Below are 13,639 nucleotides of genomic sequence, written 5' to 3' on the forward strand. Positions count from 1 at the left end.
CACAAACTCATTCCTTATATTATCTTCCATCATGCTCTATCCTAAGAGGTTGGATATAGTTCCCTGTGCTGTACAGTAGGACCTCATTGTTTATCCATTCTTTTTTTAATTTTTTTTTCATTTTCCCACTGTACAGCAAGGGGATCAAGTTATCCTTACATGTGTACATTACAATTACAGTTTTTCCCCACCCTTTGTTCTGTTGCAACATGAGTATCTAGACAAAATTCTCAATGCTACTCAGCAAGATCTGCTTGTAAATCTATTCTAAGTTGTGTCTGATAAGCCCAAGCTCCCGATCCCTCCCACTCCCTTCCCCTCCCATCAGGCAGCCACAAGTCTTTTCTCCAAGTCCATGATTTTCTTTTCTGAGGAGATGTTCATTTGTGCTGGATATTAGATTCCAGTTATAAGTGATATCTGTTTATCCATTCTAAATGTAATTGTTTGCATCTACTAACCCTAAACTCCCAGTCCATCCCACTCCCTTCCCCTTCTCCCTTTGTGACCACAAGTCTGTTCTCCATGTCTGTGAGTCTGGTTTTTTTTGTAGATAGTTTCATTTGTGCTCCATTTTTGATTCCACATATAACAGATACATTTAAAGTTTTTTGCTTTTGTAATGCTTAATCGAATGTCTTTGTATTCAAATCAGTGTTTACATGTTCATATCTATAGGAATTTATTCTATAGATAGAATACTGAGACAAAGAGGACAAAAAATTTTGCAAGCTTTCTTGGACACTTCTAGTCTGCTTCCTGAAAAAGTAAAATCATTCTCATGATCATCCATCTATCCACAGTTCAAAATAATAGTCATTGAGTGCATATGTTATATCTGGCATATGGCAAGAATGTCTGTTTTGTCACACTTTATAATGACCCCAAAGATGTAAAATATATAAATTGCACTGGATCATCTCTGCCTCCTGCTTGGTAGCATATACTGTTGCTCCTCCAGACCCGCTTGAATACCTTTTGCTATTTGGTGTGCTCTTTCTTTTCTTTTCTTTTTTTTCTTTTTTTTTTTTTGCTTTTTAGGGCCATACCCATAGCATGTGGAGGTTCCCAGCCAAGGGGTCGAATCAGAGCTGTAGCTGCTGGCCTGTGCCACAGCCACATATACCACAGTTCATGATAATTCTGGATCCTTAACCCACTGAGCAAGGCCAGGGATTGAACCTGTCTACTCATGGATGCTAGTCAGATTCGTTTCTGCTGAGCCATTATGGGAACTCGCCATTGTGCTCTTTCTTTGTGGCAACTTGCTTTCACTTTCAAGGACCTTCACTTGAGCCTCCTCTTCAGTCAACTGCTTTGGGCTCCTGGAGCTCATTGTCCCCATGAGCAGAAGGCTGGACATAGCAGGTAGTTCCTCTCCATCAGGCATCTAAGCCAATGACTAGAAGTTATAGGATTATGAATAGTTTCCTAGTGTTGTTTGCAACAACTCTGAGTTCTCAATTACATTCCAGTGTCTCTCATGAGATAAAGTTGCCTTCCTCAGAACTTTGTCTGAAATTGCCCATTTGCTTCAGTTCTTCCACTTTCTTTTCCTGATCCCCCTCCATTATTAATTTCTCCTGGGATCTCTTCTTTAACACATAACTTGCACTCAAATCACCTCAGGGGTTGCTTCAGGGAACCTGACTTGTATCAGGTTCCAATCACACCCTACTGTAAATAGGGTTAATTTGGAGTGTTTTGTCTTATACTTTTTCTCTTCTACAACATATATAGGTATAAAAAAATTTACAAATTATACATTATCATGTAATTTGCCATATATTATTTAGTAACATATCATGGACATCTCTCTAAGTTAATACATTAAAAATTCTCTAAAAAATGTTAAATTGATTTTATTGAGGATCCATATTATAATTTTGCAATTACCACTATAGATGAACATTAATATTATTTCAAATTTTATGTTGTCACAACCTTGAAATCTTGGTTTTCTAAAACAAAAATCAGGTTCTTGAGAGAAGGGGCCTTTTGCATTAAAAAAAAAAATTTCCCTTTAGATGTTCATAGCTAGATCCGAACATAGCATTTGTGTTCTGGACAAGGGGTGGGAGGTTGTAAGGTAGTGACTCAGGAGTAGGTGTCCAAACACATGCAGAAGAAAGAAAAATTCCTTCTTGGCTTGGAGGCAAGTATTTTGGAAGAAATTTAGAGAAGAAATTGAAAGAGCTCAATAGCTCATGTGTGGCCTTCTCCCTGGCCTCTCCTTTGGTTTAAAAACCCAAGAGGTGGGCTCATATAGACTCAAAGCAGGTTCTCATCCAGTGGGTCCTGTTGAGAGGACCACGGCAGAGCAGTTCTGACTGGTTGCTGCCTGTGCACCGAGCATAGTTAGTTTGACTATCACTGCTGCCATCATGATAATTTGTTGATCTAAAAGCCAAAAAGTTATGTCTCTGTCTGCTGGGTGGCTAGAAACTTATATTTTGAGGGCATCCTCTTTGCAAAAAAGAATAAAAATCATGGGGTGTTCCTGTCATGGCTCAGTGGTTAATGAACCCGACTAGTATCCACGGGGACGCAGGTTTGATCCCTGGCCTTGCTTAGTGGGTTAAGGATCCGGTGTTGCCGTGAGCTGTGGTGTAGGTTACAGATGCAGCTCGGATCTGGTGTGGCTGTGGCTTAGGCTGGTGGCTGCAGCTCCAATCAGACCCTTAGCCTGGGAATTTCCATTTGCCGAGGGAGTGGACCTAAAAAGCCAAAATAAATAAATAAATAAATAAATAAAAATTGAAAAAAAAAATTATGAACCTGCCTTAAAGCAACATCTGGAAGTGCAGCAGAGTATCAGTGGTGACAAGATAGGTTTCGGTAGAGAGGGCCTGCACACCCAAGCCTTGGCTCCTGCAGGCAATGGAAGGAATATGTGAAAAGTTTCTATGGCCTCCAAAGAAGGATGGGAGAGATCTGAGAACTGAGAGCCTGGTGCATGCCTTTGCACAGCATGTGGGATGGACAGCCCATCCTTGAGATTGGATAAAAAATATAGTTGATTCTTAGAGGATGAGTAGCACCCTCCAAACTGAGGTGGAGCCCAACAGTAGGAGAAAACCACAGAGCATCCTCATAAGCAGTCACTATACAAGACCAGTGCAAAGAGTATGGCAGGAGGTAACATAGCTGGGGAGGGGCTTTGGAGTGCACACTAAAGAGAAGGAGGTCGATGCCAAAGAGCATCAAGATGACTATCTTTCAGTCAAGGCTGGAGTGGACGGAGGACAGCATCGGGATGTTCTTCATACCCCACAAGGATAGGGCCGTGAGCAGGCCTGTGTCGCCCCCGCCCGAAAACCTGGACCCTGGCTGGGGAGAGGAAAAGGGAAGTAGAGGAGAATCTTAAGAGAATGCATTTTAAGCAAGAAGTGGCTGCAGTACTTCAAACTGGTGAGAGACTAGTAAGGAAATGGAAGCTTGAGAGCAAGAGTTAGAGGAAAAGAAATATCATGCCAAGAAACACACACCCTGAGACATTTCCCTTATGATTAGCAAACCCACTATTTATCCTTGAACTTTTGTCTTTGCATACTGATATCTGTTGGCTAACTTCTGAGAAGTGGTGTGCAAAAGCTGTTGGTTTTCAAATATACCTTTTAACCAGATACACCGATTTTTAATTCCATTATTCACATAAGTTTTTTGTGATTGTTTTGGGTGGTCTAAGCATGTAGTCACATCATCTGCGAATCATGGTAAATCTGTTTTCCTAATTGCACAGTTATGTACTTGCAGCTTTTATTTCATGTCTTGTTCAACAGACTAGACTTCTAAAACCACAACCATTTTTTTTCTTATTTTATTCCTAATTTCAACAGGAATAAAGCTGCTAGTTAACGTACACATAGAAAGAAGTTATTATGCACTGGGTGCTGTTCTAAGCACTTTACATGTATTATTTTATTTCTGTTACAGCAACGCTGTGAGGCAGGCCCTAATGTCATCTTGATTATACAGTGGGGAGGCTGTGGTCAGAGGTTAAATAACTTACCTAAGACAGAAAGTGGCAGAGCTGGGGTGTGAGTGCTGACTCTAGACTCTATTTTGGTCTTTACCCTAGACAGGTGTGCTGGCAAATGTTTAAAATCCTGCTCTTTGGAAAAAAAATACCCTAATTTGTAACATTGGCCAGTTTTTGTGATATAACTACTCTCACCATGGTTAATGTGGTAATATGGAAGAGATGGTTTGGTAAGAGATCCTCCTAATTCTTCTTTGAAATCAGAACTGGCCAGACTTAGCAATTCCAGCGCTCCAGCGCTCCAGTGTTACATCAGAAGGTGGTTGCTGTATAAGTTATCTTTTGGTTGAGATTCTTTGGCTTTATGCAACAGAAATCAGGAGGAGCTGGCCCAAGCAGAAGGTGTATTTACTGTAAGGATACACTCTTGGAAGCACAGGAGGCCGCAGGGCCATAGGAAGGCTGGGAAGGAGGAACAGATGTGCTGTGAGGTCTCAGTGGATCCCTTGTCTCTGATTCTGTTTACTGTAGGTCTGTATTCCTGCAGCTCTGGTCCGCAGAGCTGAACGCTACTATCCATTACTCTTGAATGTGCTCACTGAGGCTCTTGCCACCAGCAGAGACTGAGATCCTATGTGACTGGCTCAGCTGGGGCCGGGGTCAGCCCCAGGCCACTCAGCTATGGACACATGACATTAGTGTTTGCCATAGTCTGTCTGTCTCTGTCCATGATCATATTGGAGATGTCTGTTTAGACCTGGATCAACCCCTTCTGTCTCTTATATTCTGCTACACTTAAAATCCATTGTCACACCATGGTCCTCTGGGCTTCTCACCACCTGTCTTGATGACCTTTCTGAGGTGGTCCCTGCACGGTCCCCTTTGCTCACTTTGCCATTCCAACCTTCTTGTTGGTCCACAACTATTACAAGCTCATCTCCCCTCAGGGCCTTTGTACTTGCTTGTGTGAGTCTGTCATGGCTTACACCCTCACTTTATTCAGGTCACTTCCTTGGAGAGTCTAAAACTATGGTCACATCCATTTCACCTGCCTTCACTAATCTAGGTCTTTGTAATTGTTGCTACAAAATACTTGCATGTTCTCCAAGCAGCATTTAGTCCGAGTTGTTTTCTGGGAACTTGGAGTTACTGTGCCTAGTTCAAGCTGAGTCAGTTAAGACTGGATAGGAGAACCAACCCTCCAACCGGGCATGTGTGAATATCCTCTGGGTAACGTTTTGACTTGAGAGGGCTGAAAACTCCACCCTTAGGTTGTGCTAAGCGCCTGTATATTTGAATGTGCCAAGGCCTGTAGCTTAGTTACACCTGCACAGAACCACGATGATAGCACCTTTTTTCAATCATGTTTCCCTATGGTTCCCATGCCCTCCATGTCCCAAACCTGCTGCTTTATGCTGTGTCTCATAAATAGTCAAGCCCCTTGTCTTCTGGGAGGCAGATTTGAAACTAGTTCTCCTGTCTCAGCTGCCTTGAGAAAAACCTTCTCTTTGTGGCAAACCTTGTCTCCTTGGTATTTTGACTTGCATGTCAGGTAAAAAAACCTGGTAACAAGTCCCTCCCTGAGCATCCTGCCTGAAACAGTCAATTCTGTTGTGCTTATCCTCATACCTGATTTATTTTTTTATTAATAATGCTTGATAATACCTGTAATTGTGGTATGTATTATCTACTCAAGGTCTCCTCACTTGACTGTAACCCATGGGTCCAGAGACTGTGTTGTTTATGGCTGTATTTTCAGCTCTAGTAGACACTTAAAACCTATTGTTTGAGTGCTCCATTACATGAATGAGAGAGTGAGTTGCAGAGTTATTTATTTAAAAATAAACATTAACTCGAGACACTTTCAAATCTGTTTTTCATTTTGTGCTTAAAGAGCATAATAGTATTTCTTTGAAAAATGAAATGTAATTCAGATTTTTCATGGTCTAAACTTCCCTAATCTACCTCTTAGCATATTTTCTCTCCAGCCCTCCCTACAGTATTCTAAATTAGGGAGGTTTTGCAGTAATATGTGGAAATATGCTTTTGTTGTTCATTTGAGGCAGGAAATAGTTGACTTTAATTATGATTTGATGATCAGTTTGCTTCTCTGGTAAGAAGGGAAGTGACATAAAGAGCTGGTGTTTTGTTTTCTGTTTTTTAAAGGCTCTGTGCAAGCAGAAATGATTATCTCCTTGTTTACAAAACTATTTCATAGGTGATTCCTTTAAGAGTCATCTTCCATTCACTCTCAGTACAGTAACCTGGAATCCTCAAAATCGATGAGGAATGGCCCTCTGCTTGAAAAAAATAATTGAGAAAAATAAATTTCCAAAAGTGCGTCAAAAAAAAAAAAAAAGATTTTTCTTTTTTACTAAAAATTCAGAGCAGGGAAGAAAATGTTATTTTCACAAGAGAAAGTGTTCTATTTGGCTATAGACAAGCCTCCCCCCTCTGCCAAAAGCTGAGGAGATTTTCAGTTGGAGAAAATTGACAACTTTGCCTTGAGGCTTAATTTTATAGTCTTTACCACCACCAGCAGCAGCTGTGTTTACTGACAGCCCTGCGTTGCCCCTGGAACAAATTCAAGATGAAGTAAAGGACTGGTGTTTTCAGACAATTACCAACAAAACGAACATTTCTCTTACTCTGCATGGACCTCCAGGCCTTGTGTCCTTATCTTTAAAAATTACCTCAGAAGTTGTTGTTTTTAAAGACAGAGATTGGTATATCTGCTAAAATAGAATGTTTGCAGCCCTGAAGCTATGGTTTTCAACCTTAGCCGCCTGCTAGATTTCACCTGGGAGCTTCAAGAGAAAACACCCACCCAGTGCCAGAAATCTACTCCCATCCAAATAAGTCAGAAGGTGGGCCCACAAATCCTACTTGTTAGCAGGTGTTTGATCCCTCACCAGGTGATGCCAGGTGGTTCTAACACAGCTAAGCTCTGGAGGACCACCCCCCACGGTGTGAACCTGAGTTCCATCCTGGATGGGGCACCGGGTGAGGTTGTTCCCCGGTCCTGCTCCCAGGCCAAATGGTGAAACCAGTTAGGTGTGCCTTTACCCTCTCATCTGCTTTTCTGAACCCCTCACCCAACCCCTGGAAACTTCCCCTTCTGCCATATTTCTAGGGTGCTCTTATCCTGCCCTGTGGCCACAGTTAAGTGCTCAGGCTGCAAGGCAATTCTTTCTTGCCAAAAGAGAGCGCTCACCCTCTCCAGTGTAGTAGTAGTCTGCTCCAAAAACAAAAAGCTGTAACAGAAAAGAAATGTGAAATGCTACAGAATGTGACTGGTGAGTTGGAGGTAAAATGAGGGAGAAGAAGGAAGCACTTCTGGTTCCCAATGGGACCCTTCTCTTGAGCAGTGGTCTACTCAAAACCACTCAGGTCTGCTGGGTCACTCTGGCAAATCAGTTAGTCTCTCTTGCCTCAGCTTCCTTGTCTGTAAAATGGGATTAACTCACAAAATTGCTGTGAGGATTAAGCGTAAAAAATTTGAAGTGTGTTTGACACACCATAAGCAGTCAATGCCCTTTAGCAGTTATTATGTTATAATGGTTGTAATTTCACATTCTTGAATTTAAAGTTGGGTGAGAGGGAGTTCCACTGGAGCAGGCACACAGGGAAGGCACTGTGACTAATTTTCTTGTGCAGTAGCACACTCTGATGGAGTCTTGAGAAATATTGTGAGCTGTGGCATCCTCATCAGCACACATGTGTCTAGCTCCTGTATCCCAAGGCAAGTCTAACTTATACTTCCATTTTGATGTATAAATACCAACATCTTTGGAAAAAATTTCCTTTTTTTAAAAAGCTGTATAATCAACCTTATATATCCAAGACTCTTGGGAAATGATGGAAACGAGTGAGCAATTGTGTAGCTGGAGAGAAAAACAAGTACCTCTCTAATCGACTAGTTTAACACACAAATTAATGACTCCCACAAGTATTTAATAATAAACTCTGTGCCAGATGTTGTGTCGCAGGGGGTGAATACCACAGGGAAGAGACCTGGGCCATGCCCCCATGTACCTCATACTCCACCAGAGAGCGTCTAGAAGGAGATGTCATCCAGTTTCAAGTCACATAGCCATGAAGACATGCTTAGGCCCTGCCATCTTCAGCGCTGGGAGTTGCCTGGTCCCACTTGGTCTAAGCCTCCCAGGTCAACCAGAATAAGAGGACGTTGTGAATGGGTTCAATTCATTTCTCCTCTCAAGGATCTTACTTTTCCAAAAAGGCTGACTGGTTGAACAATCTCTGCATTTCCTTGTAGGAAATTTGCTTTTTACCTGCCACAGAAAAAGTCAGAATACTGCTTGCAAGGAACTGGGAGCACAAATGTTTGGGAATGACCTAATTAATTGCCTTTTGTCCTCAGAAGAAACGTGTTCCCTGACACAGCAGTCTTTTTCTTAGTGACTGATCTGAATGCATGGAATGTCGAATTCAGGGGGTGTTTCTACTGTTTTCTTTTTGGAAGTTTCCTAGGGAAGGCTTAAAAATGTATTTTTGTTTTACTTGGTTTTAAAGTTCTCTAAATTCTTAGAATCTTCTGGATGGCTTAAAAATATTTTTAGGTGGGAGTTCCTGTTGTGGTACAGTGGAAGCAAATCTGACTAAGAATCATGAGGTTGTGGGTTTGATCCCTGGCCTCTCTCAGTGGGTTAAGGATCTGGCGTTGCCCTGAGCTGTGGTGTAGGTCACAGACACGGCTCAGATCTGGCTTGGCTGTCGCCATGGTATAGGCTGGCAGCTGTAGCTCCGATTAGAAGACCCCTAGCCCGGGAACCTCCATATGCCATGGGTACGGCACTACAAAGCAAAAAAACAAAACAAAACAAAACAAAAACACAAACAATTTTTTTTTTTTAGGTTATGCTAAAAGTAAAGTCTAATTTTATGCAAAGGAAGCTCTTAAAATTGCCAAAAAATTGTGGCCCTTTTAGGACCAGGGAGCACAAGAGATTCTTGTGATGGAACTCTTCTATATCTGATTGTGGTGTTGAGCACATGAATCTACACATAGGATAAAAATGCATAGAACTAAATACACGCACGTACAAGTGAGTGCGTGAAACTGGTAAAATCTGAATAAAGTAGATTGTTCGAAGGGTAAAAAAAAGAAATCTAATTTTTGCAAATAGAGTAGTAACTTTTTAAAGAGTCAAAGATGTACATCATCATAATCTAAAAGATCTTCACTTCATTTTGACATTTCACTCACTGTAACCTTCCATCATTGACATTATTTTACTTTTTTCTTATAGCCTCTCTGTTAGGAGAAAACAAGCTTCTAACTCACAAGAAAGTGACATAAGGGAGCTTGGTGTCTAAGGTACCATTACCGTGACTTTTCTTTAAAAAGTCGTTTTTATTTCTATCAAATCTACTCTCTCATCTATTTTTTTTTTTTTTTTTTGTCTTTTTTTAGGGCTGCAGCCTTGGCATATGGAGGTTCCCAGGCAAGGGGTCCAATCGGAGCTGTAGCCGCTGGCCTATACCACAGCAACACCAGATCTGAGCCACGCTTTCAATCTACACCTCAGCTCATGGCAACACTGGATCCTTAACTCACTGAGCGAGGCCAGGGATCAAATCTGCATCCTCACAGATACTAGTTAGATTCGTTTCCGCTGAGCCACAATGGGAACTCCCTCTCATCTCTTCGTTTTATGAGACCTGATTTGCTTTTTAAAAATATGATGGGGTGGCACGTTTCAAAGATGGATTGCAGTAGACCACACTTTGGAATTGATGCCCTGTACAGCCCCCTTTTCATTGCCTGTGAACTGGCCCATGACTTGCAGTAACCAATAGAGTGTGAGGAGTCGTGGTGATTCGGGGCCCATTCCAGGGGTTAGATTTAAGAGGATTGGCAACTGCCTCTTCCTCCTCTGGGGAAGTTTGCTTTTGGGAGGCCTGGGCTGACATAAAAGCAAGTGCAATACCTTGCAGGAGAGGGCACTTCAGGAATCCATGTGAGGAGGCCTTGGGATGTTACAGAGAGGGGGCAAGGTCAGCGGTCTCAGTGTCTCCTTGAGTCTCCAGATGGCTGTAGTCCTAACTTCTATCTGACTTCAGCTGCATGGAAGACTTCAGAAGAGACCAGAAGAAGAACCCACCCCTCTGCAACTGAGCCCAGCAACCCACAGAGAAGTGGGCCAAGAAGTGGCTGTTATTTAAGCCCCAAAGTTTGGAGGCAGTTGGTAATGCAGGATAATTAATATATCTCATCTTTAATCTTTTTTTTGTGTGTGTGTGTGTGTCTTTTTGCCATTTCTTGGGCTGCTCCCGCGGCATATGGAGGTTCCCAGGCTAGGGGTCGAATCGGAGCTGGAGCCACCGGCCTACACCAGAGCCACAGCAACTCGGGATCCGAGCTGCGTCTGCAACCTACACCACAGTTCACGGTGATGCCGGATCGTTAACCCACTGAGCAAGGGCATGGATCGAACCCGCAACCTCATGGTTCCTAGTCGGATTCATTAACCACTGCGCCACGACGGGAACTCCTCATCTTTAATCTTAAGCCAACTGGTGTCCTCAGGATAATTTATATACTAACTTGAAGAATTTTTACAGGAAAGCAGGCTTTCAATGCACTCCATGTCTAGGTTAGTGAAGAGCAGTATTATTCCCGATCAAAAAACTCATCAAAAAGTGGGATTCTCTCTGTCCTGGTCCTCACCAATGCTCGTGGTTTCTTTTCAAATTTCCCCAATTCATCTGAGTCAGAGCTGGAACTGTCCCAGAGAAGCTGTCCCCGAGCCTCTTGTTCATGGAGCCATGTTTCCATTTTGCCAGTTTTCCGGGGACAATAGTCATTCCTTGGTTGATGTTCCAAAAATTCTGCATTTTGTGAATTTCCTACAAAGAATTAAAAGTTCATTTATTTTTTTTTCCCTTGACAATGATGAATTTGTTTAAATGCTTAGGCTTTTATGAATACAGAATAATCTGCTTGGTGTTCTTTCCAAAAATAAATACCACACATACATTCATACATACACATACACACATATTTTCAGCTAAACCGTTTGAGAAATGCAGAGTCACTTCCTCCCAAAATACAACACCGCACATCTAAAAACGAGGGCGATGTTCCTCTGTAACCTTGGTATAAATTATTACTTTGGATATTTAAAATTGATATAATATTTTTTCTACTGTATGGTCCATATTCACATATCCATGGTTGTCTCAATAATGCCCTTTATAATTACTTTTGTTTGCCTGTTTGTGTTTTATTTTTAAAATTTTTTGAGAGTCTGTATTTATTTGTTTGTTTGTTTGTTTCTTATGACTGCACCTGAGGCATACAGAGGTTCCAATGCTAGGGGTCAAATCGGAGCTACAGCTGCCGGCCTATGCCACAGCCACAGCCGTGACAGATCCAAGTCATGCCTGCGAACTGCACCACAGGTCATGTTAACGCTGGTTCCTTAGCCCAACTATGCAAGGTCAGGAATCGAATCTGCATCCTCATGGATACGAAATTCGTTTTCACTGAGCCATGACAGGAACTCATATTTATTTATTTTTTTATTAAAGTATAGTTGATTTTCAGTGCTGTGCTATTTCTGCTATATAGCACAGTGACCCAGTCATGTGCGTATGTGTGTGTGTGTGTGTGTGTGTGTGTGTGTGTGTGTATTCCCTTTCTTATAGTATCTGTCATTATATTCTATCTCAAGAGACTGGATATAGTTCCCTGTGCTATACAGCGGGACCCCATTGCTTATCCATTCTAAAATGTAATTGTTTGTGTCTACTAACCTCAAACTCCCAGTTCATCCCATTCCCCCCACCCCCTTGGCAACCACAAGTCTGTTGACTAGGTCTGTTTCTGTTTTGTAGATAGGTTCATTTGTGCCATATTTTAGATTTCACATATAAGTGATATTTGTCTATCTCTTTCTTACATCACTTAATATGAGAATTTCTAGTTGCATCCATGTTGCTACAAAGGCATTATTTTGTTCTTTTTTATGGCTGAGTAGTATTCCACTGTGTATATGTACCACATCTTAATCCATTCATCTGTAGATGGACATTTAGGATGCTTCCATGTCTTGGCTATTGTGAATAGTGCTGCTACAAACATAGGGGTGCATGTATCTTTTTGAATGAAAGTTTTGTCTGGATATATGCCCAGGCATGGGATTGCTGGATCATATGGTAGTTCTACATTCATATTGCTTTGGGTAGTATGGCCATTTTAACAATATTAATTCTTCCAATCCAGGGGCATGGATATCTTTCCATTTCTTTGCATCCTTTTTAATTTCCTTGATTAATGTTTTATAGTTCTCATTTTATAAGTCTTTCCTAGGTATTTAAATTTTGGGGGGAAATTTTGAAAGGTTTTTTTATATTCATTTTCTAATATTTCATTGTTAGTATACCAAAATGGCAACCAATTTCTGAACATTAATCTTGTACCCTACTAATTTGCTGAATTCTCTTATCAGTTTGAGTATTTTTGTGCAGAGTTTTCTATATGTAGTATGATGTCATCTGCATGTAGTGACAATTTTACCTATTCTCTTCTAGTTTGGATACTTTATTTCTTTGGTTTGTCTGATTGCTATGGCTAGGACTTCCAGCACTATGTTGAATAAAAGTGAGAGTGGGCATCCTTGTCTTGCTACAGATTTTAGCAGGAAGGCTTTCAGATTTTCACTGTTGAGTCTCATATTGTCTGTGTGTTTGTCATAAATGGCTTGTATGTTGAGGTACATACATATCCTCTGTACCCAGTTTGGTAAGAGGTTTTTTTTTTTTTTTTTCATAAGTGTATGTTGGATTTTGTCAAGTGATTTTTCTGCATCTATTGTGATGATCATGTGGTTTTGGACTTTACTTTTGTTAACGTGGTGTGTTACATTGATTTGTGTGTGTTGAACCACCCCTGTGAACTTGGAATGAATGCCAGTTTGTCATGGTGTGTGATCTTTTTTTTATGTGTTGTTGGATTCTGTTGAATAAAATTATGTTGAAATTTTGCATCTATGGTCATCAAAGATATAGGCCTATAATTTTCTTTTTTGGTAGTATCTTTGTTTTAATTTGGTGTTAGGGTGATGGTGGCTTCATAGAATGTCTTTGAGAGTGTTCCTTCTTCTTCAATCTTTTGGAAAAGTTTAAGAAGGATCCTTATAAGTTTTTCTTTGTATGTTTAGTAGAATTTGCCTATAAAGCTGCTATCTGGTCCCTGACTTTTATTTGTAGGGATTTTTAAGAATTACATATTCAGTTTCATTTCTAGTGATTGGTTTGTTCAAATTATCTATTCTTGATTAATTGTTGGTGGGCTGTATGTTTCTAGAAAGTTTCCCTTTCTTCTAGGTTGTCAAATTTGTTAGTATATAATTGTTCATAGTATTCTCTCTTTTTTTTATTTCTGCAGTATCTGTTGAGATTTCTCTTTTTTTCATTTCTTATTTTGTTTATGTGGGTTTTCTCTTTTTTTCATTTCTTATTTTGTTTATGTGGGTTTTCTCTTTCTTCTTCTTGGTGAATCTGGCCAGAGGTTTGTCAATTTTTTTTACTGTTTTCAAAGAACCAGTTCTTTGTTTTATTAATTTTTTCTATTTTAATATCTATTTATTTCCTCTCTGATCTTTATGATTTCCTTCCTTCTGCTGACTT

At 40.7% G+C, this 13,639-nt stretch overlaps 1 protein-coding gene and 1 long non-coding RNA gene across 3 annotated transcripts in view; one reads left to right on the forward strand and one right to left on the reverse strand.

Annotated features, from left to right (window-relative positions):
• LOC110262255 overlaps window positions 1-13,639 on the forward strand; it is a 144,503-nt gene that overhangs the window by 19,000 nt on the left and 111,864 nt on the right. The gene's annotated exons all lie outside the window — the stretch shown is intronic.
• The window catches only part of C1H14orf105 (chromosome 1 C14orf105 homolog), a 35,364-nt gene continuing 32,215 nt past the window's right edge, over window positions 10,491-13,639 (reverse strand). For both annotated transcript variants that reach the window (XM_005659996.2, XM_003121826.3), the window contains exon 6: window positions 10,491-10,855. In XM_005659996.2, coding sequence (XP_005660053.1) covers window positions 10,620-10,855 — 236 coding nt within the window. In that variant the 3' untranslated portion in view covers window positions 10,491-10,619. The remainder of the gene's footprint in view (window positions 10,856-13,639) is intronic.

The sequence above is a fragment of the Sus scrofa genome, chromosome 1, assembly GCF_000003025.6.
Source record: "Sus scrofa isolate TJ Tabasco breed Duroc chromosome 1, Sscrofa11.1, whole genome shotgun sequence".
Taxonomy (NCBI): domain Eukaryota; kingdom Metazoa; phylum Chordata; class Mammalia; order Artiodactyla; family Suidae; genus Sus; species Sus scrofa.